We start from the raw sequence: 21,037 nt of genomic DNA on the forward strand, positions 1-21,037 counted from the left end.
CGGGAGCAGCAGCAGCATGGAGCTGGGCTGGCTGCTGTGGGGCGCGGCGGTGCTGCTGCTGCTGCACGTCCTGATGGAGCTGAGCCCCGCCGTCAACTTCGCGCTGCGGATCGGCTTCTACTACCTGCTCTTCTTCGTCTGCTCGGCGTTCACGGCGCCCGTCTGCCTGCTGGTCAACGGCGGGCGAACCGTCAAGAACATGAGGCGAGTGCCCGGGTTAAGGGGGAGCCTCGCGGGGGAGCCCCGGGACACGCGTGGGTGGCGGGGAGCCGCGGTTGTGCCGCCCACGCTGCGGGGATGCTGCGGGAGATGGCTCGGAGCACAGACCGGGGGTGGCTTCCAGGCTTTAGGGTGGGCTGCGGGGGGGCTCAGAGCCCCCCTGCCTGCCCCCTGCTCCGTCCTTGTGTCTGCGGACCCCAGTGGGGAGGTGGGATGATGCTGGGGCTCTCCCTTTGGCATGCCTCTGGTGAAGGCTGGGCACCAGCAGTGCTTTCTCCTCCAAAAGCTGTTGCTGTGCCATTTAAAACGCCCCTGTGCTCTGCCTGGGGAGCAGCACGAAGAACTTGGCTGCCAAGCAGCTGCCCAGGGCGTGCTGGTGGCCTTTGGGTCCTGCCACAGCCATCCCGGGGTGTGTGGGGATGAGCCCGGGGTGCTCCTGGAGAGGAGCAGCCCCTGTGCGGGTGAAGGCACAGGAACGTTTTAGGGGCAGGGTTAGCACTTAAATCCTCCCTCTACGTGAGCATTTGGGCTGCTGGTGGCTAGCAGGCCCCACTGTCAGCCCCGCTTCGCTTCTCTTTTTACCCCCACAGGCTGAGTTCTGCGGGCAGGGAGGGGGCAACTTTTCCTCGGGGGTGAAAGGGGAGCTCTGGTGCCCCGATCCTCGTGGATCAAAGGCTGGGCAGCGTCCCAGCCGGTGGAGCTGGACTTTGGCTGCTTCGGGGTGTGATGCAGCTCCCAGTGCCCCGCGCGGGGTGGAGCGAGCGGTGTCGGGAGGAAGTGCGACGCGGGACGCGCTGCCTCCTGCGCCCTGCCCTGCCCCGGGCCATGCTCTGCGATGCGCCCCGATGGCCTGGCCGCGGGCGTTACAAACCACTCTGTGCCCCGGGGCCTCCTGCTCAGCTCCAACTCGGGCATTGACTTCCCCGGCTTGCTCCGGAGAACCTTTCCAGCACAAGGTCTCCTCCTCCCAGGAGTCAACAGCCAACCCTGCAACCGATAGAATTTGTGATGTCAGTTATGGAAACACCCTTTTCCTTTTTTTTTTTTTTCCACCCTTAAAACTTTTAAAATCTGTAAAACTCAAAATGAACTTTGCTGGGAACAAGAACTCCTTGCACTGAACAGTTCTCCTGTTGAAACTCGGAGCTGAATTTTGGCCAGAACCACCCTTTTCCTGTAACTTAAGCCCATGGTTTCCACACGCTGGCGCTGGCTGATGATCCCGGTCGTGTCTCCTAGCTCCTGGGAGGTCTGTGGCTGAGGTGATCTAATGAGCTCCTTATTTCTGCAGTCTCCCAGGCTGTTTATACCGCCGTGAGGAAGGAGAGCACATGCTGGTGGTCAGACGGCGATAACGGCGTCGCTGCCTGGCGCAGAACGCCCTGTCCTTGCTGCGCTACAGGCTCCAGCGCCAAGTTGCTGTGACTTGGATGAGGTTGCCCTCCGTGCCTGATAGAGATAGATCTGTTTATCTAGTGGTGAAACCTCTTGCGAGAGAGTTTCCAATCTGGTAAGCAGCCTGCGTTAATCCTTCAAAATCAGAGGATCCTAAAAAAGCCTCTGCCACAGGCTGTGGAGCGTGTGAGGCCGGGGTTGCTGGATTTCAGGCTCGAGCTGTTGCAGATGTGCTGGAAAGGCACGTTCCCATTTCATTTATCCACTAGCTCCTTGTGCCTAGCAACAAGTACATCAGCTTTACAGCTGCCTGCAGCTGCGGCTGCGCCAAGTCAGGGTCATCCACGCCAGCAGGGAAGCTGCTCGCACGGCTGGAGAGGGGTAGGACCTATCTGCATAGCCCCGTGGGTGACGTGGCCTGCTGAAGCAGGGCTGCCAGTCACCCGGTTCTTCTTCACTTGCTCCGAGCTCTGCCCCTTTGCCTCTTTCAGCAGCTCAGGCCACATCTTGTGCAAGGAAGCGCTCGCTCCTTACTGGCAGGAGGAAGTTGGATGGTTTGCTCTTGAGTAATGTGTAACCAGCCTCTCCCGGCAGCTTCCGAACAGCGTGACTTCCAGAGCAGCGACCTCTCCTTTGGTTGGCAGTCAGAAGGGAGGAGAAGTGGGATTTAGGTCAGGCCGGTGGCGTGGCCTCCAACGTGCCCTCAGCGGTCTGTGTCACCTCGTCGCTCCTCACCTGCCCCTTGTCCCTGCCCGGGCCGTGCTCCCCTCGCTCCTGCAGCCTTTGTGCCTCTGTGCCTCCCTTCCCTGGGTGCGGCTCTGACCTTTGCAGCTGGTTTGCGTGCCGGGGGCTGATAGCAGCTGTGTCACGCAGCAGTGTTACCCGCGGCCACTGGCCTGCCCTGAACTCTGGTGCTAAAGCCAGAGCCCCGGGGACCTGTTATGGCAGGGCACCCCACGGAAAGACAGCCCTCACCGTGGGAAGGAGCGAGCCAGGGAAGTTGTCTGGATGTGAGCTTGTGGCTGAAGAGCTGACGGCGGGGATGGGGGAGACTTCTGGGGAACAGATGCTGGGAGCTGCTGCCAAGCTAGGGTGAGATGCTTGCTGGCTGCTCACCTGCCATCCCAGGTGACGGAGATGATTCCCGGGTGGGTGGTGGTGTGTATCCCTCCAGCAGGACCCCGTGGTGGGGGAGAAGCTGATGTTGTCCCTCTTTCCCCTCCTGCGGGGAGGGAAGCTCCATCCTGTGTCTGCAGGGAGAAGGTATGGGGTGTCTGGGTGCTGCTGGAGGCAGGTCAGCTCACAGACCTGCTCTAGGGGAGGCAGAGCTGTGCTGGTGGCTGCTCCTGGGGGCTTTGCTCATGTGCCAGCTCCTCCGCCTCCCATCCTGGCAAATGGCTGATCCCCTGCCCAAAATAGCCCTCGTGTGCTGCCAGCTTCTGCCTTTGTCCTTTGTCCCACTTGGAGGGTCCCCAGCTCCCACCTGCCCAGGGGCGGTGGCGATGGGTCCTGCTCCCATGGGCTGCCAGGGGCTTGGCCACTGAGCCCGGGCTGTCCGTGCTCAGCAAGGGCACGGCAGCCCACAGGCAGGGCTGAGCTGAGCTGCAGGTGCCTCCTGCCAGCCCCTGACCTTCAGACACCGGGGAAGAAAGCCAAGAGCTTGGTGGACAGACCTGAAGGTCCACGGGGGGACCGAACTGGCAGGAGGAAGCTCTTGGCTTGAAGATGGGTTTGCCAGGGGCACTTCCCTGAGGTCAGACCGCATGGGAAGCATCCCATTTACTGCTTGCCTCCTTTCGTTGTACCAGGATGCGCTTCTTGCCTTTGTTCTCCTCCTTTCTTGGATTCCCCTAGGGTAAGGACACCCCAGTACTGGTAGTCCTGCTGAGCAGCACCTGCAGTGGGCAGGATCAGCGGAGCATTCCTCGGGTGAAAGGTGCAGGCGGTCGGCCGTGAGCTGGGGAGTGGCAGTTCCTAGAAGAGCTGTCAGAGCAGGTTGTGGGGCTCTGCTGACTGCAGCAGGAAAGCGTTGGTAGCGTTGGAGCAGACTGTGACGTGGAGGGAAACGAGCAGCAATAAATGGATGGGGCTGGCAGCAGCAGGAGCGGTCCAGGCTCGACGTTACAATCGGCTTCCTCCAGGCTTCCAGTAAAATTTCCCCGCTAGAGAGGACCGTGCTTAGCAACCGAAGCACCTCGGGCACATGGGACCAGTCATGCAGGACAGGCACCTAGGTGAACCAAGGGCAAATGAGACTGGAGGCTGGCTGTAACACAATTCTCATCTCCTTCCACCCGCTCTGGTGCTGCACGGTGCAGCAGACCCTGTTACACCCCTGCCCTGCTGCTGTCTGACCGTTCTTCTCTTCTCTTCCCCAGGATCATCAAAACTGTAGTCAAGACCTTCAAGTATTTCTTTGGCCTGAGGTTTGAGGTGAAAGGGCTGGAGAACTTCGAGGTGGAGGGCCCTGCCATCATCGTGTCCAACCACCAGAGCATCCTCGACATGATGGGTGAGGAGCTGGCCCGAGGGAGGGAGCGCTTCTCTTGTTCGCCACCTGGGAAACCCTGCTGGCATCTCCTGGCCACGCAGCCCCCCTGCCCTGGCACTGGTCTACGCTACCGAGGCAGCTGGTCCAGCTTTCTCTCTCAGTGCTGGATTCAGGAAGGGTCTCCCCTCGCCCTGAGCCATCACACTCCCCTCCCCGCCTCGGATCGTGTCTCTTGTCCCGTCCAAGTGCAGGCGCTTGGGAAGGGGGTGGCTGCTGGGTCTCACCCTCTGCCATCACGTTAGGGCTGATGGAGGTCCTGCCCGACGACTGTGTCCAGGTGGGAAAGAAGGAGCTGATGTACGCCGGCACTGTGGGGCTCATCATCTACCTCGGTGGTGTCATCTTCATCAACAGGAAGAGCACCAGCAGTGCCAAGATGGTGATGGCGGAGGTGGCCAAGACTATGGCGACCGATAACGTGAGTGTGACCCTGGCCCTCGGCAGGGTGGCGTGGGGGACGTGGCAGTCCTGCTGCTGCCTCAGCCGGCAGGAAGGGAGTGCTGCGAGTGGATTGCTGGAGCAGAGCCTTATCTCCCCGCGTGCAGGTGAAGGTGTGGGTGTACCCAGAGGGCACGAGGAACTGCACCGGGGATTTGCTGCCGTTCAAGAAGGGAGCGTTTCACGTCGCCGTCCAGGCACAGGTAACAGCGCTTTGCCCCTGCCTGGGGACCCTGAAAGCTTTTGCAGTGGCATTGCAGACTGGTCGTGCAGTGGTGTGGTCTCTTTGCTCTGAAGCGAGCTGTGCTCCTCTGTTAAACCACCATTAGGTGTCACAAGCACTGCCCAGCGAGAGCTGAGGGCCTCTCCCTTCCCCTGCAGGAGTGACACGACCCCTTGGAGTGGGTGGCTGCAGGCAGAGGAGAAGCTGCCTTGTCCCCTGTGCTGACCACCCCAGCACTGTGGTCCTGGTGTCCCATCTGGAGGGCAGAGCACGGGGAAGGGCATACCTAACCCCTGAACAGAACTGCTTTAGGGCCAGGTCCTCCGGGCTGGCTTGTGGGCAGCTCCTGGCAGAGCGGTCGCAGCGCGGAGCTCACCCCTGGCAGGGAGCCCGGCAGGCCCAGAACCTCGAGAGCTCTCCTGGAGGATCCCAAAGCTGTCGATTCCTTTCTCAATCCTCCAGACTGCGATAGGATAGCGTTGATTTGCGTTTATTAATGCTCGTGCTTCAGAGCAACATCTGGGCTCACTCTTTGTAGAAAAAGCTGCTTCTTCCCAGGCAGCCACATGGCACTGCTCTGCATTGTCTTACATGCCTTCCCTCCCCAAAATGACAAGAGCAGTGAGCAGTCAGCGGGGGAACAAACAGCTCCTTGGCTCTGGGCTGTCGGCACTCCTAGAGGAGTGGTGGTGTCCAACCGGAGCCCCGGGGGGTTGGTACAAGCCCAGGTGGAGCCTGCCTTGTGCCATCCCTGCTCCTGCCAGGGCTGATGCAACCCCGGCAGGGTGGTGGGGGCAGTGGGAAAGGCTGCTGGCGGAAACGGCACCCACCTCTTTACACTCCCCGTGAGTCACCGGCCGCAGATCGTGTCTGTGTTACCACCCCTAAAACACCGGGGCTCTGTGCTTGCCCTCCCGGCTGTGCCTCTGCCTGTCGGAGGCTCCCCTGGGAACAACGGGCTGCAGCTGATGACGCCCTCCCGTAGCAGCTGAAGGCACAGCACCTGGCCTGCCCCACGCTCGTGCTTACCCAGCACAGAAGGCCTGTCAAAACAGGCACCTTATAATGCTTACAGGTTGGAAACGACCTGCGTTTCGAAGCCTGCCCTGGGAGGAGCCAGGCTGAGTGCTACCTGAGGCTGAAGTGTAGCCTCCCCTGTGGGGCTGTGTGCCCCAAATGGCCCAGAGCCAGCCCCGCTGCCTGGGACTCGTGGCTTGTCTCTGCCCTGGGCTGCTGCGGAGATGCTGCAGTGCAAGTAACTTCTTCCTCTTCTTCCCCAAGGTCCCGGTGATCCCCGTGGTGTATTCCTCCTTCACCACCTTCTATAACCCAAAGAAGAATCTATTCACGTCAGGTACGAGAGAAACCTTCCAGAGACGGGGGCGATGCCATCTCCATGTGGAGATACGGTGGGAGGGAAGCGGTGCTGAGCAGGAGGAGCCCTGCTGGCAGATGTGTGGAGGCAGTTCAAACGCTTGGCACCGGAGCCTGGGCTGGGTTAACTCGGGAAAGAATGCGATTAAATATGCCAAGTTTTCATTAAGAATGGGGCACCACCTCGCCCTCTCATAGCTGGCACAGCAGGAGGCGTTGGGTGGGGGCTCGGGCTTTGGGGAAGAAGCAAGCATGGTCTGCCTCCCGGCTTTTCAGAGCAGGGACCCCTCTGCAAGTTGTATTAATGCTCGGGAGGCTGTCAGTGAAAGTGCTGGGCAGAAAGTTGGCTTTCAACCAGCTTGGATCAGTAGCTCTAGTTCTGGGAGCTCTGCATGCTCCGCGCCTGGCTCAGCAGAGCCAGCCAAAGGTAGGAGGCCGGGTACGAGCAGATGGAAGGAGCACCTGGCTCAGGCTGAACCCTGCGTGCTCGCCCCAACCTTGGCTGAAAACCCTGCTGAGCAGCTGCTCCTGCAGTCTTTCAGGAGAGTGGTGGGTCCTGATGTGAATTTAAACCCCAACCATGTGGCCAGGGCTTGGGCGTGCCCATGGGCTAAGCTCCTCCAAAGCAGAAGGACCTAACCCAAAGCACGACGCTGCCAGAACCTGCAGCTTCCCCTGCCCTGCCCTGCAGACTGGGGCATGGGAAATGCTTCGCTGTTTGCTTTGTGCAGCTGTTCAGGACGGGGCCTAATTCCCAGAGCGATCTCTTCCCCTGAGGGCAGCGCACCCTGCTCTGGCAGGGGCGGATGCCTGAGGGTGGGTGCCTGGAGCCCTGGGGTGTGAGGGCTGGGCAGGGGGTGCAGGTGTCCCAGGAGGGCGGAGAGCAGCGCTCCCATCGCGTGGGGTTTTCTCACAGGCTCTTCTTGTCTTCCCAGGCAAAATCAAGGTCGAGGTTCTGCCTCCGATAGAGACCAAAGGCCTGACGTCAGACGATGTCTCTGACCTTACCGACAGATGCTACCGCACCATGAGGGAGACCCTCTTCAGGCTGTCCGGCCGCCCAGGCGAGGTGAAGGACTCGTCCTAGATGCTTCTCCAGTGGTGTCACCGTGCGGTGGTGGCTGAAGGGACCTGTCTGTTGCCAAATACCCAAGGAACTTCTCTTCCTCTGCAGTGACTTCTAACTCTGGGGACATCGTGGACTGGCACACGAGGTGTGCTGAGCCAGCGCTGAGGTTCCCCATTGAGTGGATTTCTCTTCTGGGTACACTATCTTGCAATGAAACGTCTCCTTTTTCTGTATTTCTCAGGCATCAAACTTGTGCTACCAAAGGGCTCAATGACCAGAGAGGTGAGTTCCCCAGCTCGGACAGCTGCTGTGGGGCGATGAAGAAGGCCTGGCTGGAGGCTGGGCACTGCCCCATGTCCCCACGCCTGTGTTAGGTGCTGGCCTGGCCCTGTACAGCCCCAGATGGAAAGCCACCAGGCAGCAATGCATATCTGCACGTGATGCTGCTCAGACCAGGCTGAAAATTGGGTAAAAAGCCCAACTCCGTGTGTGGCAGGAGCATGGTGTCCTCCCCGGGCAGGGCAGAGCTCACAACTGTCTCTGAGAGATGCCCTTGGGTCTCAGCAGCGTCTTGTGCTGGGGCTCTGCATTGCCCAGGCACTTTTGAGCCAAGCCTTTTGCACTTGTGGAAAGCTCCTAGGGCCAATAACTTCAGGTGGGCTGGAAAGGGGAGAGCATGGGGCCTTTGGACACTGCGGGACACGCACCTGGGCTGTCCCAGTGCTTCCTTGGTGCAAACTTCTGCCAGCTCCCTGCTGTGCTGTGTGCTCGACCCCCTCGCAGTAAACATGCTGGTGCCTCGGGTACTTGTTCCAGATGCAGAGGGCTCCGTCACACCCGTCTTGTCATGGTCAGCACTGGCCGAAAGATGGTGCCTCTCCCATGTCTGTGGGCTGATCTCAGCGGAGCTGCTGCTCCGAGAGATGCAAAACTCAGGAGGAGCCACAGGGTGTGTGAGCTGCATCTGTAATGAGCAACGCAGCTTGGAAGGCTTCAGCTCTCCCCCGGGGGGAAATAAGCTCCATGCTCAGAGCAGGAGTTCAGCTAACGGGGTTTCCCCTGTGCTCAGGGTAGCGGACCAGGAGGGCTCCTGGATCCCTTGCTGGGAGCTGCAGGAGCACCGATGGCCTCTGAAAAGAGCAGGGCTGGCTCACGGAGGTGCTTCCAGGGTGCAGGGTGGCTTTGACACCCCTGCTAAAGGAGCAGGGAGCAACACCTTGAGGTGAGCCCCCTGGGGCTGCTTGGGTAACCCATACAACCAAGGTCTTGCAGCCTGTCTGTGGCTGCGCTGGTGGAAGCAGGCTCACAGGGCATTTCTGGGGATAAAGCCTTGCCTGGCTGAGGCAGGGGGTCCCACACAGCCAGCAGTCCCCAGGGGAGGGAGTGCTGGGGCTTTATCGAGGGGCCTTACGGTACAGTCTCAGGTGTCAGACCCGTGGGATGGGTCGGGGTGGGAGGACGGAAACTGAACCAGCACTTTGTTAAGAGCGGCAGACGAGCGGCTGTCAGAGAGGTTAAACCCAGACAGGTCCCAGGAGAGCAGCCACAGGGTGACTCCTGCAGCACCTGGGAGGAGGGAGGGGTGCCTCTGTGCCTTGTCTGCTGCTCGCTTTAAATTGGGGTGAGAATAATGTATTTGCTTTAAAAAAAAAAAAAAAAGTACACCTTTGGTTATTTAAATAAAGAAGAGTCCTGGTCTTGTGTGGGAGCTGGGGGAGGAACGCTGTCACAGGAGGAGCGATGCTGACCTGTCAGGGAGGGTTTGGTGATCTGGTGGCAATTTTACAACCTTGTTTTGATAACTCCATGCTGAGCCCCTGCCTGGTCTGAGGCAGGAGGACGAAGACCCCCAGGGACCTGCCCTGGTGGGAGAGGGGAGGTGTTGCCCCTGTGGTCAGGAACCCATCTCAAAGCAGGGCCCTGTAACAAGTCCACAGCCTCCGTGTGCACAGCAGGAGGCTTTATTTTATTACAACCCTGCAGCATGGCCATACCCACGTGGCTCCTCCTGCAGCTGTGGTTGTAGGAAAGCCTTGTACAGGGTCAATCACATCTGCTCTGCTGCACCTGCGACCTTGGCCTTGAGCAAACAGGGCTGGGAGGCGGCGTGTGCTGCACCAGATGATGAGGAAGCAACAGTAGGGCGGGGAGAGACCGGCTACCCCCATAGCCAGCACTGTGCCAGTGTAAATAAATGGATTTGTCAGCCCTCAGCCCCAAATCCAGCTGTGCAGAGGACTGGTCCCCTGCTTGGCATCATCCTGTTGGCATGGCTGAGCTGCACAGGTTTGTCGCTGTCCGCTCTGCGTGGATGATGGGAGTGTCATGGGGAAAGGTTTTGCATTAGAGCAGGTAAAACCAGACTCTGTGCCTTCAGGCCCGTGTAAAAGCATTGTCTGTACTGCTCTACAGGGCACGGGGGTGGTGCAGAGGGCTGAGCTAAGCAGGTAATTTCAGAGCAAGCCGCTGCAGCAGCTACCCTAAGGAGACGCAAAGCAGCAGCCCCCTTCCAGTGCTGGCTGCAGAGGGAGGAAGGTCCCCAAGGGCAGGACAGGTGCCGCAGCAGGGGCACCCATTCCTGTACGTGCCCCGTGCAGTATCTTTGCAGGGACCAGTTGCACCCATCCCTCCCTGCAGCACCTCCTGGCTTGGGGCTGCCCCCTGCCACAAATCCACAGCCCTCCAAATGCTTGAAAAAGCACCTGCCTTGTCTGCACCTTCTTTGGGAGAAAGTCCAAGAATAGTCTGGAGGCACGTGGAGGACAACTGTCCTGCCCAGGTCAGGGCTGTGCTCTGCTGGGAATTAGAGCTGGGCACGCAGCACAGCCCCCCCCATGCCCCAGGCTCCATGGGCGATGTCTCTGGGTGACGCCAAGTAAAAGCCAGACACCACCAAGCACCACACGGCCTCACGTAGAGCCACTCAGGCACCGCTAACGGCACGAGGTAAGGCATTTATTGTCTGCCCCTCCTCCAGCAGGAGTGGGGCGGGATGCTCGAGGTTAGGAGTCCAGTTTGGAAGTAACTGCGTGACCTTTGGTAAGGTGAGTTGGAAGAGAAAACGCCAGAGATGCTGATGGGAAACCAGCCTTCTCCTGCTACCCTGTGTCTTCCTGTGGATGATGTGGCTTCAGCCCCAGCCTGTGGCTGGAGAGTGAGATAAACGCTACGGATGCACTCCGCTTCTTCCAGTTCGTCAGGCGCTCAGCTAGAGTTCATTCTTGCAGGAACCTGGGAAGATGAAAAATAAATAAATAAAGCCAGCAGCGTTGTTAGCCGGGGTTTGGTGTGGTGGCAGCGACTGGCTCGTAGCTCGTGCAGTTATCTTGTCTCACTGCTTGGCATGAGATGTGTGTGTGTGCCAGGACTGGGGGGTACTGCCTGACTCCCTGGGGGCTCGTATCACACGACTACAACCTGTTACAGCAGGCTGCACCCACCAAGAGTCAGCCTTTCAGCACGTGCAGGCAAACCCTGCACCAGATGCCTCCAACCAAGCTTGCGATGGGCACAGAGGCGCAGGGTTTCCTGTGCTGGCCATAACCAATCCCCATCTTCCAGAACGTGCTAAATCCTCTCACTGCCTCCTTCCCCCAGAACGACGAGGCTGACCTAGACCTTTATAAATGTCACCCGTATTTACTGGTTTCCCTTTGCCAAACAACGCCCTGCCGGCTCCCTCCCCCTGCCTTTGGGAGCGTGGCACTCACCTCCCCCACGTGCCACAGCCCTCGCCAGCCCTGCCTGGGCCTGGGGAGTCCTGCACAAAGCGTCCCGAGGCGGGGACAGCAGTGACAATAACGCTGCCTGGGACCGGCCTGTCCTGACCGCAGCCCGTGGCTCTGGGTGACAGTAATTGGAAGCAGGCTGGTCGCTGAAACCCCCAGCGCCTCGGCTGGCCCGAGGAGGAGCCCAGGGAGGTTTCGTGGGCTGGGGATGGAGCTGTGACCGCAGAGCAGCCAACACAGCGGTGAGCCTGTCTGCCAGCGGCTGTCAGCAGCCCGCTGAGCGCTGACACGGTCTGTGCTAAGCGGGGCAATGCAGGCTTGGAGGGGCTCAAGTGGTTACGGCTTGAGATCCGACCTCATGCCTTCACCGGTGGTTTAAGGAAGAGGAGATGTTGCTTAGGGCTTACACACAGCCCCACTATGCAGAGAATTGAGGGGTGCAGCTATACCTTTGTGTTATGCTTCACAAAACACAGAGAATGGATGGCTACGTAACTCCCCATGGGATGCCCTGCAAACCCCACCGCTCACTGGAGAGAATGAACGGTCTTGTGTCCTCTGGGGACTTCCAAGAACAGGGGAGGGACAAAAGCACGCTTTGCTTGCTGGAACAGGCTTGGCAGAAGCTAATTTCAGGACTCTGGAGTCATCCCTTGGAAGAAATCCACGTTACCTTGTGATGTTACTCACATTCCTCGCTGCTGTCACTAATAGTATGGACAGGACAATACCAGGAAACTTGGTCTGCTGTGTGACACTTGGTGGTTCTGACAATTACCCCTTTCTGAGATTTTTTTTTGAAAGGGTCAATTTGAAGCTTCAAGCAAGCTCTTTGAAGTCTTTTATATCCAAGCCATTACCACAAGCAGTGAGCTGGGACTGGATATGCCCTGAAGCTTCGCTGTCCCTTAGTCTCTCCGTGTAACCCCTCTGCTCAGTTTGCTACTCAAGGCACTTTCTCTGGTGTGCTGCATGGCGAAGGATTGCTCTATAGACTTCCAGAAGAAACATGCCTAAAACTTCCCAGGCTCATAAATCTGCCAGCTTCAGCACGCTCCCTAAACTTTCCTGATTGACTTTTTGGGCTATTAATTTCCTACAAGTTTGGGATTCTTTTCATTTCACCCTGGACTAAGTTACAATGCTACAGGAAGGGAACAGAGCTGGTGAAGGTGCCGACTGAGGTGTGAGCTCATGGTCGGCTCCTTCTGCTTCTGCCTCAGAGCCATGTTTCCATGTGCAATCAGATGCTGCAGCCATAAAGACATCTTAGAAATGAAGCTAATGGGCTGTTCGTGTTCATCTTTTATTAATTACAGGCTGCTGAGTTTGAGTTTGAGGGGAGATTAATAGTGGCGTGTGTGTTACTGGTCTGGCTGGCTTGCATCTGTGGCCAGCCTCTGTGCCTCCTCCCTGCACCACGGCACAAACAGCCCCAGGCTGCTGGTGGAGCACAGCCACAGTCTGAGGTCTGAGGCCGGCTCAGTGGCTCTTGACTGTGTGGGGAGAAATGTGGAGGGGTGGAGTGCAACCCCCCACCCCTCTTCTCCAGGCACTTACATGTCTCCAGCCGCTCCTCGAGGAAGGAGATCTGCTCACTCAGGGAGTCGATTCTGTCCAGTTGCTGCAGGGATTGGGACAGCCGGCTGATGGGGTCTGCGCCGATGTCCTCGGGCTCAGAAGTCACGAGGTTGTGGAAGGGGGCCAGCACCAGCTGGAGCTTCTGCGGGGAGAAGGGGAGCCGTCAGCATACCCTCCCCAGCCAGGAGGAGTGCTGGCAGGGTGTTTGGTTGTGTTCAAAGGGACACCATGCTGCAAGAGCCGCCGCGAGGCTCTGCGGCAGCGTGGAGCACAGCTGGGATCCTTGCCTGATCCCTGCCTGCGTGAGGCCGCCGTGGCGTTAAAAATAGAGCAGGGGTGGAAGGAAAGCCTGGCTGCACACAGCCCGGGGTTGGAGCCGGCTGTGCACGGCTGTGGGCCATGGCTGGGCAGGGAAGGAAGGGGCAGAGGGGTGCACCGAACACCCACCTCCTCCAGCGCTTCTACTCTGTTCTTCAGGTCTTTCATTTCTTCCTTCATTTCATTGGAGGGACCTGAAAAAAATATGACCAAGAAAAGGTCAGTTAGCAAAAACCCTAAATTTATCCGAGGTGAAGTGGGATGTGCTGGGCTCAGGCCAAGCACTGCTGCTTGCTGCTCCCCTCCTAGGGAACCCCAGGGTTCAGGAATCAGATCCAGTGCTCCAGGCACAGGAACCTAGACCTGGAGCTATGTGAGCACTCCTCTCCTGGCTGCTGGAGTACCTAGAACAAAGTGGGGGAGTGTTTCAGGCTTCGATGCTTAAAGGATGAAATGCCCATGTTGTCAGGAGATTGGTTAGCACCCAGCTCTGCTCTGTCCCATGGTGAGCTCAAAGGATTGTCCCTGCTGAGGACCCTGGACATGAGACAAAGGCAGGCAGGTGGCAGGGCACGTGCAGGGGGCTGCCCTGCTCTCCTGGGTCTTGCCCTCACGATGCCAGTGCTGGCCACAGCGCATTATTACTCACGGTACGAGTTTGAAGTGTCACAGCGCGTACCAAAAGTAATAATGGGCCGTCACCAGCAGCGCCCGATGCTCCTCATGGCTCCAGACATGTCCTGCGAGAAGAACAACGATGACGACGGAGAGCTCAGCCAAATCCCCGGCCACCGCATGCCACAGCGGGCTCTGTCACCCTTGCAGGGGCTGAACTCATGCACAAGGGTGTTTTTTTGGGTCTCCTGGGTCACTGGGAATAAAGCTGATGGGTGCTGGCTGTTGTCCCCTCTCCCGTCTCTTGCCAGTCCTGCTCCAGCCACCTTGTGATGCTGAGAGGTAATCCCAGCTTGCATCAAAGGCCCCGAGCAGCTGGGGCTGTGCTGCCTCAGCAGAAGGTTACCTGCTTGGCTGAAGGTTCCTGGCCCGGGGCCCAGCCCCGTGGGCTGGCACGCCTTGTCGTCAGCAGCGAGGCTGAAGCCATCCCGGCAGGCACAGCGGAAACTCCCGGCCGTGTTGACGCAGAGCTGACTGCACCCGTGGCTCCGGCCGGCACACTCGTCCACATCTGAAAGGACAGGGATGGCTCCGTGGGGACGGGGCTGAGGGGAGATGCTCACGGGGGGCAAGGGGTGCGGATGGCGGTGCCACACGAGCAGGGTGCTGCTGCTCCCCTGCCAGAACCACGCTGATGCGATGGGACCGCAGGCAGGGCCCAGGGCACCCAGACCAGGCTGGCATTTGTACCGGGCACGGCTCTGGTCTCCCCATACATAAGAGTCAGAAGCAAAAAATAAGCTCAGGGATGTCCAAATTCAGGCAGGGGTGGTCACTATCCCCGAGCAGGCGCGCGCAGGCAGCCCTGCACTGCCTCTCGCAGTGCTTGGCTCTCATCCTGGATTTACGGCCGGGGTTTTGGTTCCAGCCAGCCGTGGCGAGGAGCTATCAGCCTTTCAAGTGTGTATAAAACCCAGTAACCTCTCCTCACACGGGGGAGTTATTAAAGCTGTTCCCACAAAGCAAAATGAGCAGAGCTGCTTCCCACGCCCGGGCGAATCTCTTCTAGGCAGTGGGAAAATCCTTTTCCCCCGCGCTGGAGCCAGAGCTGTCAGCGAAGCGCTCAGCCCTGCCCTGCCCAGCGTGGGTCAATGCCACACGTTCCTCCTCTGCGTTACAGGAGGGTGGAAAGCCAGGAGACATGGCAGACGTGGTTTGCACCATGCTGATGTGCTAAGGGCTGACAAACACTGCTGCCTCGGCTCTGCCAGATTTCCCTGCGCTCCGGCGAGGAGCTGCTCTCACGCAGGAGAGGAACCCTTCCCCTCCACCGCCGGATATTTTTGGTTTACAGATTTAGTCTGCGCAGTAAATGGGTGTCTTAGTTTACAGCATGAGTTTACAAAGGCTGGGAGATGGGTCACTGCAAATAGAGTCTCAGGCTGACCCCGTGAGTGTGACGGCTGCTCTGCACAAAGCCCTTTGCTTGCTGCAGTCACAGCAGAGCACAGCTTCTGCTCGTGCTGACCCAGTGTGGAGCAGCAGCAAAGAGTTAATGTGGGTACCAGGGCTGTGCTCCACGTCTGGCAGCACCAGCACGGACACAGGGAGCTCTGAGCTTCCCTGCTTTCCCGGCTGGACCATCAGGCATCGCAGGATGCATAGGTGTGTGTGTGGAGAGCTCACACACAGGTTCCCCTCTGGGCTCTGGGTAGCACCAGGCTTGGTGACGAGCCACAGTTCTGGTCCCTGTCCCCCACTGATGGGCCAGGAGGGCAACAGGGCGCAGCAGTACCTGTCTGGCAGGAGAGCCCCGTCCAGCCAGGCGGGCAGGCACATCGGCCGGGGAAGGCGCAGCGGCCTCCGTTCTGGCACGGCACCTGGCAGAGAGCTGCAAGAGAGATCAAACACAGCGTCATTGGCAGGGCTCGGGGTCCCTAGCCCCCTCTCCTGCCACCAAAGGTGTGTGCACACAGCAGCCCCGGCAGCTCAGGCAGCATCAGGCCTGGGAAGTGGCTGGTGCTGAGCTCTGAGCTCTGCTGGGGGCAGATTAGCTGCTGATGTGTTTGGCGTTTCTTTTGTGCTGCACATCACAATTTCCTCCTGAAAGCATTTCTCTTCCATTAGTGCTGATTTATATGGAAAGGACTTACTCATTTTATTTATCCTCTGGTGACCATGAAGTTAATAAACAATCCCAAAGGAAAAAAGGCCTCTGAGGCAGCAGAGAAAGGATAGAAATTAATCAGAAATCGAGCCACATTTAGTTGTGCTATTGGAGGCTAAAAATGTAAATGCTTTCCTACAGGGGGAATTGGACTGGTGTCAGTAGACGAGAGAGCTGGCTGCTGGGGTCTCATCCAGGGACCTGAGCTACCTGGGCACAGGGAACTGGAGACAGGGAAGGCGAGCGCTGGCCCTGGGGTGACACAGCAGCCTCCTTACCTGTGTTGCAGCTGAGCGCGTGGCTGCTGGCTCTGCTCCAGCCGGGACAGCACGAGGCCACGTGCTGGGGCACCTGCCTGTACACCTGCCGGTAGGCAACCTTGTAGATGGTCCTGCAATGCAGAGACAGGGCTGAGCCGTGGGGCAGACCATCAGGGGCCGTCCCAAGCCCCCTGGTCCCGCTCCCACACCACTCCGGGCGCTGCTTTGCTGGGAAGGCTCCAGCTCCTGCTCAGGAAAGCAGGCAGCTCCCTCACCTGTAGGTGCTGCACAGGCGGTGGCCCTGGCAGGTGGTGAGGTAGGGCTGGTACACGGGCTGCACGTGGGACTCGGTGTAGGCGGCCACCCGGCTCCGCGGCTCGGCGGCGCAGGCCCTGCGGCTGAGCAGAGAGGGGTGCGGGTCAGGCCTCAGCTGGGACACTACCCCGACGCTACTCCCGACACGCCAAAGGGGTTTTACGCCAGCTGGGGACACGGCCTGACAACCCCAAATTACCCAGGGCTATTTAAATGGCAGTGGCTCAGTGGCCGAGTGACCCCAGAGGTGACTGCAGGCTGTTTCGGGGCAGGGAGACAAAGCTGGCAGCGCTGCGGGCTGCACGGCCTCCTGCTTCCCAGCCCGGCACAAAGGCACTGACGCCCCCTCGTCCACTCACCCCTGTGCAGTTCCTCTGTCCTGGACAAGCGGGGCCTAGATTTAGGGGGGGATTTACTCAGGGCTCTGCTTTCATTCACTACCTCCTTTCCCCTAAAACCATTCAACCTTAGGTGTATTTTTTCCTCTCCGAGACTTTTTTATTCCTGAACCCGATGCCTCTGTGGTCACCAAAAAATTAATGACTTCACAGAAGGGGTCAGGCTCAAAGCGAAAAGGTAGAGGACAGAGGAAAGTTGCCCTCTGTTCCTTCTGAGATAACCGAGATCCAGTCAAAAACTTTCCCAAGGTTAACAGCCAAAGCGGTATCAGTTAAAGATTCTTTCTCTTCAACATTTTCCAGCCCAAGCAGGTCAGTCCCTCTGAGGAGCTTGCTTGCTTTTCTCAGCCACCCAGCTCGATTAGAAATTAGAATAAAGATGTCTGGGAATTAACACGAACATCAGATGGCTTCCATTAACTCCAGAAAGCTCCTCTCAGCCTCACTGGTTAATGTTACAGAGGACACAGTTTTTAAATGGCAATTGTTTGCTTTGCAGATTTTATAATAAAGCTATAGCTGCAGTGTGTGCAGCTACAGAGGAATTCAGCCTGTGGGTTTAGTCACGACCAGAATGTGAAAGGTTTAATGCTAGAGGAGAGTATTTCAATGTAAAAACAAACTTTGTAGAAAATGTGAGCCGAATCTCGAGCTCCTTTTGGCAGGGGAAGGAACTGGGGCGCTGAGCACTAGGCCCCCTTTGGCTCAGCAGAGAGCTGAGATGTTCCTTTTCAGGTCATGCTGGGATGCAGGGCCTGTGTCAGCCCCAGTTCCAGGAAAGGGAAGGGGAATTGCTGGGGCTGCTGCTCCCATGGGCCACAACTGCTGCAGCAGTCCCTGGGGCTTTTAATACCTGCATCCCCTGCACGCTGCAGCCTCTCGGAGCTGGGAGACAGCAGCCGGCTTTGATGGTTCATTTGCAAGGCTTGACTGGCACGATGGCAAGACAGCACGAGTATTTTCGTGCAAGGATGTGCTTGAAAGGGACAATAATAATTCCTGAACAGCTCAGGGCCTGTTTAGCTTTTGACTCTCCTGGACAACAAGCCCAGAGTGCCTTTGTGTCCCCTGCATGGGCTAAACAGAGCCAGGGTATTTTCTCTAGAGGGGTTTTTCACTTCAGTGGCCCAGCAAACAGACCCCAGTGAGGACCTGCCGAGATGTGGCTGCCCCAGGAGGGCTCTGTGGAGCCTTTTCCCAGCTCCTGGCCAGCCCAGCAAGGTGCCCACCACCGGGTGAGGACGTGCCGTGCCCTTACAGCTCAGCATGTGCTCGTGACAGATCTGGGAGATGCAGATAAAAAGGAGCTTACCCTGCCCGGGCAAAACCCTCCGTGCTGGTCGTGCTGAGGATCAAGGCGAGTCCCGAGAGGAGGCAGCCGATTCGGGGCATGTCCCGTCCCCTCCCGCTGTGCGCTGGGCTGTGCGGCACGGACCAGGGTCACTCCTCGGTGGGAAGCGCTGGCTCCTACCACATGTCTCACTCTTCAGCGGGGAACCCTGGAACAGAGCAAAAAAAAAGGTGTGAATACGTGGTGCCCGTACCCAGCCGATGACATCCAATGGAGCCGTGGGGACAGGGCACGGAGTGACGTTGACAGCCAGGCTGGCTCGAAGGGAACAGAAGTTTCCCTGTGAGGCATCCACACAGGGTGGGATGTGGTGGCTGTACTGCCCTCGTTGGGCTGCACAGAAGGAACCTGCATCGTTCGAAATACGCAGCCAATTCCAGGCAGCAAGGCCAAAACAATGGCCTGTAATTTCTTAATCCATACAGCATTGTAAAGCTGCATTTTCCCACCACATAACATACTGAAATCTGATCTTCTTCTCTTTAAAATACAAGCTCTTGCCAGAGAAAAGTGCTTTAAGGGCCATATGTCCTGTCTGCAGCCAGTACTAACCAAGCTGGAAATAAAGAGGCTTTGATTCTCTAGCAGAGGACAAATATGAAACAGGGCTGAAGAAGGTCAGTAACAATATCTAATTTACACAGTGTCTAATTTATACAAAACAGTTGTCCTCCGGATGGCAGCAGTTAAAGGAAGAAATAAAGAAACCCACCTAAGACATATGACAATTAAAGAATCGTTCTTTCTGATTAAACCTTGAAAAAGGAGTTGCTTTACTGGGGTACAACACATCAGGGAGCACCCTTCTGAAACTAAAGGTAGCAGAGCTAGGTAGCAGAGCTACCTAAAAGTTTTAAAATCCCCAGGTGATGTGGGATGAGGACGGACTGGAGAGTTGCAGGTTCATCCCCAAACTTCTATGGACAATTCCTAACGCCAGGTTTTTGGGGATGATCATCCCAAATCTGTAGACCTGTAGCTGTCCAAGTCCTCCTCCAAGCCAGGCAGGGCTATGTGCCTTCCTGTCCCTTAGAGGCAAGCATCTTGTGCCTGTTTCCATGTAATATCGCAAGGCAAAGGCTGGCTAGGCAGCACCAGGACTCGTCAGGGTCAGTAAGCAGACACACGGCTCGGCCTGGCTGTGCAATGGAAGCTGCACGTCGCAGGGAACTGACCGAAGCGCTGTAAAACGCAGCCAGGACCTCGCTCCGCCGCTGAACCCGGTGCAGAAGCTGAAGGCCTGGCTCCAGAAGCACAGCAAGGGGTGGCAACGTCACCACCCCGCTCCTCTGGCTGCCCAGGTATCCCCATGGGTCCAGCACCCAGCGGGGAGCTGCATGTGCCCGGGCCCATCTTAACCAAGGTGCGAGCCTGGCTTTGAGGAGGTAAGGAGGATTTTGGTGATAGGCAGCCTGCAGCCCTCCATTCTCCTACCTTTCCTCCAAGCATAACAGAACATTTCATGTTCTAATGATTAATAAATCACAGCTCCACCACCACGAAAGCCGATCTTGGTAGACCTGTGGGAAAGTTTTTAAAAAACAGTGAAGAAATATTTTTTCTCCCCAGTCCTTCTGGAGACATCCCAGGGACACTGGTGTTTAAAGACGGACTAAATCCCTGCTGCTCGGACAGGGGCTTTCCCCAGAGCTATACTGGGACGCATATTTTCCCTGCAGGCACAGATCCTGGGCTAGTGGTGCTACTCCAGAAGCCTCCAAGTCGGACCCTGCCAACCATCGCAGTCCTCCCACAGAATTCCTGCAACCACCATGGGAGCTTTCCCTGTGGGGAAGGGAAGAAACGCAGGGCACAAGCCGAAAATACAGACGGGTTGTTTTTCCCTTTGAACTGGCGCAGCACTGCCCTACCTCAAGAGGTCTGAGCATTCCCCTGGGACATAAAATGATGGTTGCTTAATATCAGAGGAAGTTTTGAAAGCGGAAAATATTATAGTCTATACTTGTCTCTTTTACGAGCTTATGAAAATCGTGAAAATCGGCCTCTTCAAAGCTGCAGAAGATCCTCCAACCTGTTGCCACTACGTATTCCATTTTTAGAGCAGGTAACTTAAGGAAAAGCTTTTCAGGGTTGAGAAAAAAATAATAATAATAAATAAATAAAGCATTTTTTCAGTGTCTTTCTCACTTCTTGAATGATGAGATGAAGCCCCACGGCTTGGCAAGTGAAACCAAGTAGGTGCATCTGAGCTTCTGCTGGTTTAGGGGGCAGCAAAGGCTCCTCGGTCAGCCCTGTGCTCTGTGGGTCCTTCTCCCGCCAGCCGGAAACATCCCCAGTACGCTTCCAAGCCTGCTCTCTAACTCGCAGCAGCAACCCACGGGAAAATACAACCCCCAAGGCAGGTGAGCAGCACTTCGTCCAGCTCTGCCCGCGAAACCCAGGCTAAAGCTCCAGGCGATGCCAGCAGCACGGACTGGGGGCCTGACCCCAAAGTGATGCCAGAGGATCCAGCCCCTCAGGAGGATGCGATGCCCCCCCCCCCAGCTGCATTTCAGCGTGGCCTGATTCTGAAGGTGAGCCCAGGCCCCTGGGGAGGGTCAGCACCAGCACCAGCGGCAGGGACACGGCTTTCCCCCTCCGACCCCTTCCAGCTGCTCCCCGCACAGGCTGGGACACCAGCACCGCGGAGCAGGGGGGCAGGGGGATGGATGCTGCTCAGCACCGCGGAGCTGAGCGCAGGGACGTGGGTACCGGGGGATGGGGACACGCTGCGGGGACCGGGGGGGGCACCCGGGATGCGGGCACCCAGCGCAGGGTGCCAGCACCCCCCGCAGGGTGCGGGCACGGCACAGCGGGGCTCAGCGATGCCACCCCGGTCCCGCAGCCCCGCTCCCCCCGGGGCAGGACGCCCCCTACCCTCCCCTCTCCGCCTCCTGCCCCAGCCCCCCCAGCCCCTCTCCACCACCGCCTCCGCGCTGCCCGAGCCCTCTCCCCCTTCCTTTTACCCCCCTTTTACCCCCTGCCCCCTCCCCGCCTTCCCCTTCGCCCCCCGAGGATGCGCCCCCCCCCTCCCC

At 58.0% G+C, this 21,037-nt stretch overlaps 2 protein-coding genes across 3 annotated transcripts in view; one reads left to right on the plus strand and one right to left on the minus strand.

The window, feature by feature from the left end:
- On the plus strand, nt 1-7,535 carry AGPAT2 (1-acylglycerol-3-phosphate O-acyltransferase 2). Its single transcript, XM_035341697.1, has 6 exons — nt 1-204; nt 3,993-4,126; nt 4,408-4,583; nt 4,711-4,806; nt 6,108-6,180; nt 7,136-7,535. Exons 1-6 carry the CDS (start codon nt 17-19, stop codon nt 7,285-7,287), a joined length of 819 nt encoding a protein of 272 aa, XP_035197588.1. The 5' UTR covers nt 1-16; the 3' UTR covers nt 7,288-7,535.
- Nucleotides 7,536-10,178: 2,643 nt separating this feature from the next.
- Nucleotides 10,179-21,037, minus strand: part of EGFL7 (EGF like domain multiple 7) — a 17,527-nt gene continuing 6,668 nt past the window's right edge. For both annotated transcript variants that reach the window (XM_035341819.1, XM_035341820.1), the window contains 8 exons: nt 17,964-18,150; nt 16,214-16,336; nt 15,957-16,069; nt 15,307-15,402; nt 13,918-14,082; nt 13,026-13,090; nt 12,558-12,720; nt 10,179-10,500 (listed from right to left, as the gene is read on the minus strand). In XM_035341819.1, coding sequence (XP_035197710.1) covers nt 10,478-10,500; nt 12,558-12,720; nt 13,026-13,090; nt 13,918-14,082; nt 15,307-15,402; nt 15,957-16,069; nt 16,214-16,336; nt 17,964-18,043 — 828 coding nt within the window. In that variant the 5' untranslated portion in view covers nt 18,044-18,150 and the 3' untranslated portion in view covers nt 10,179-10,477. The remainder of the gene's footprint in view (nt 10,501-12,557; nt 12,721-13,025; nt 13,091-13,917; nt 14,083-15,306; nt 15,403-15,956; nt 16,070-16,213; nt 16,337-17,963; nt 18,151-21,037) is intronic.

Source organism: Oxyura jamaicensis, chromosome 17 (genome assembly GCF_011077185.1).
Source record: "Oxyura jamaicensis isolate SHBP4307 breed ruddy duck chromosome 17, BPBGC_Ojam_1.0, whole genome shotgun sequence".
In the NCBI taxonomy this organism is placed as follows: Eukaryota; Metazoa; Chordata; class Aves; order Anseriformes; family Anatidae; genus Oxyura; species Oxyura jamaicensis.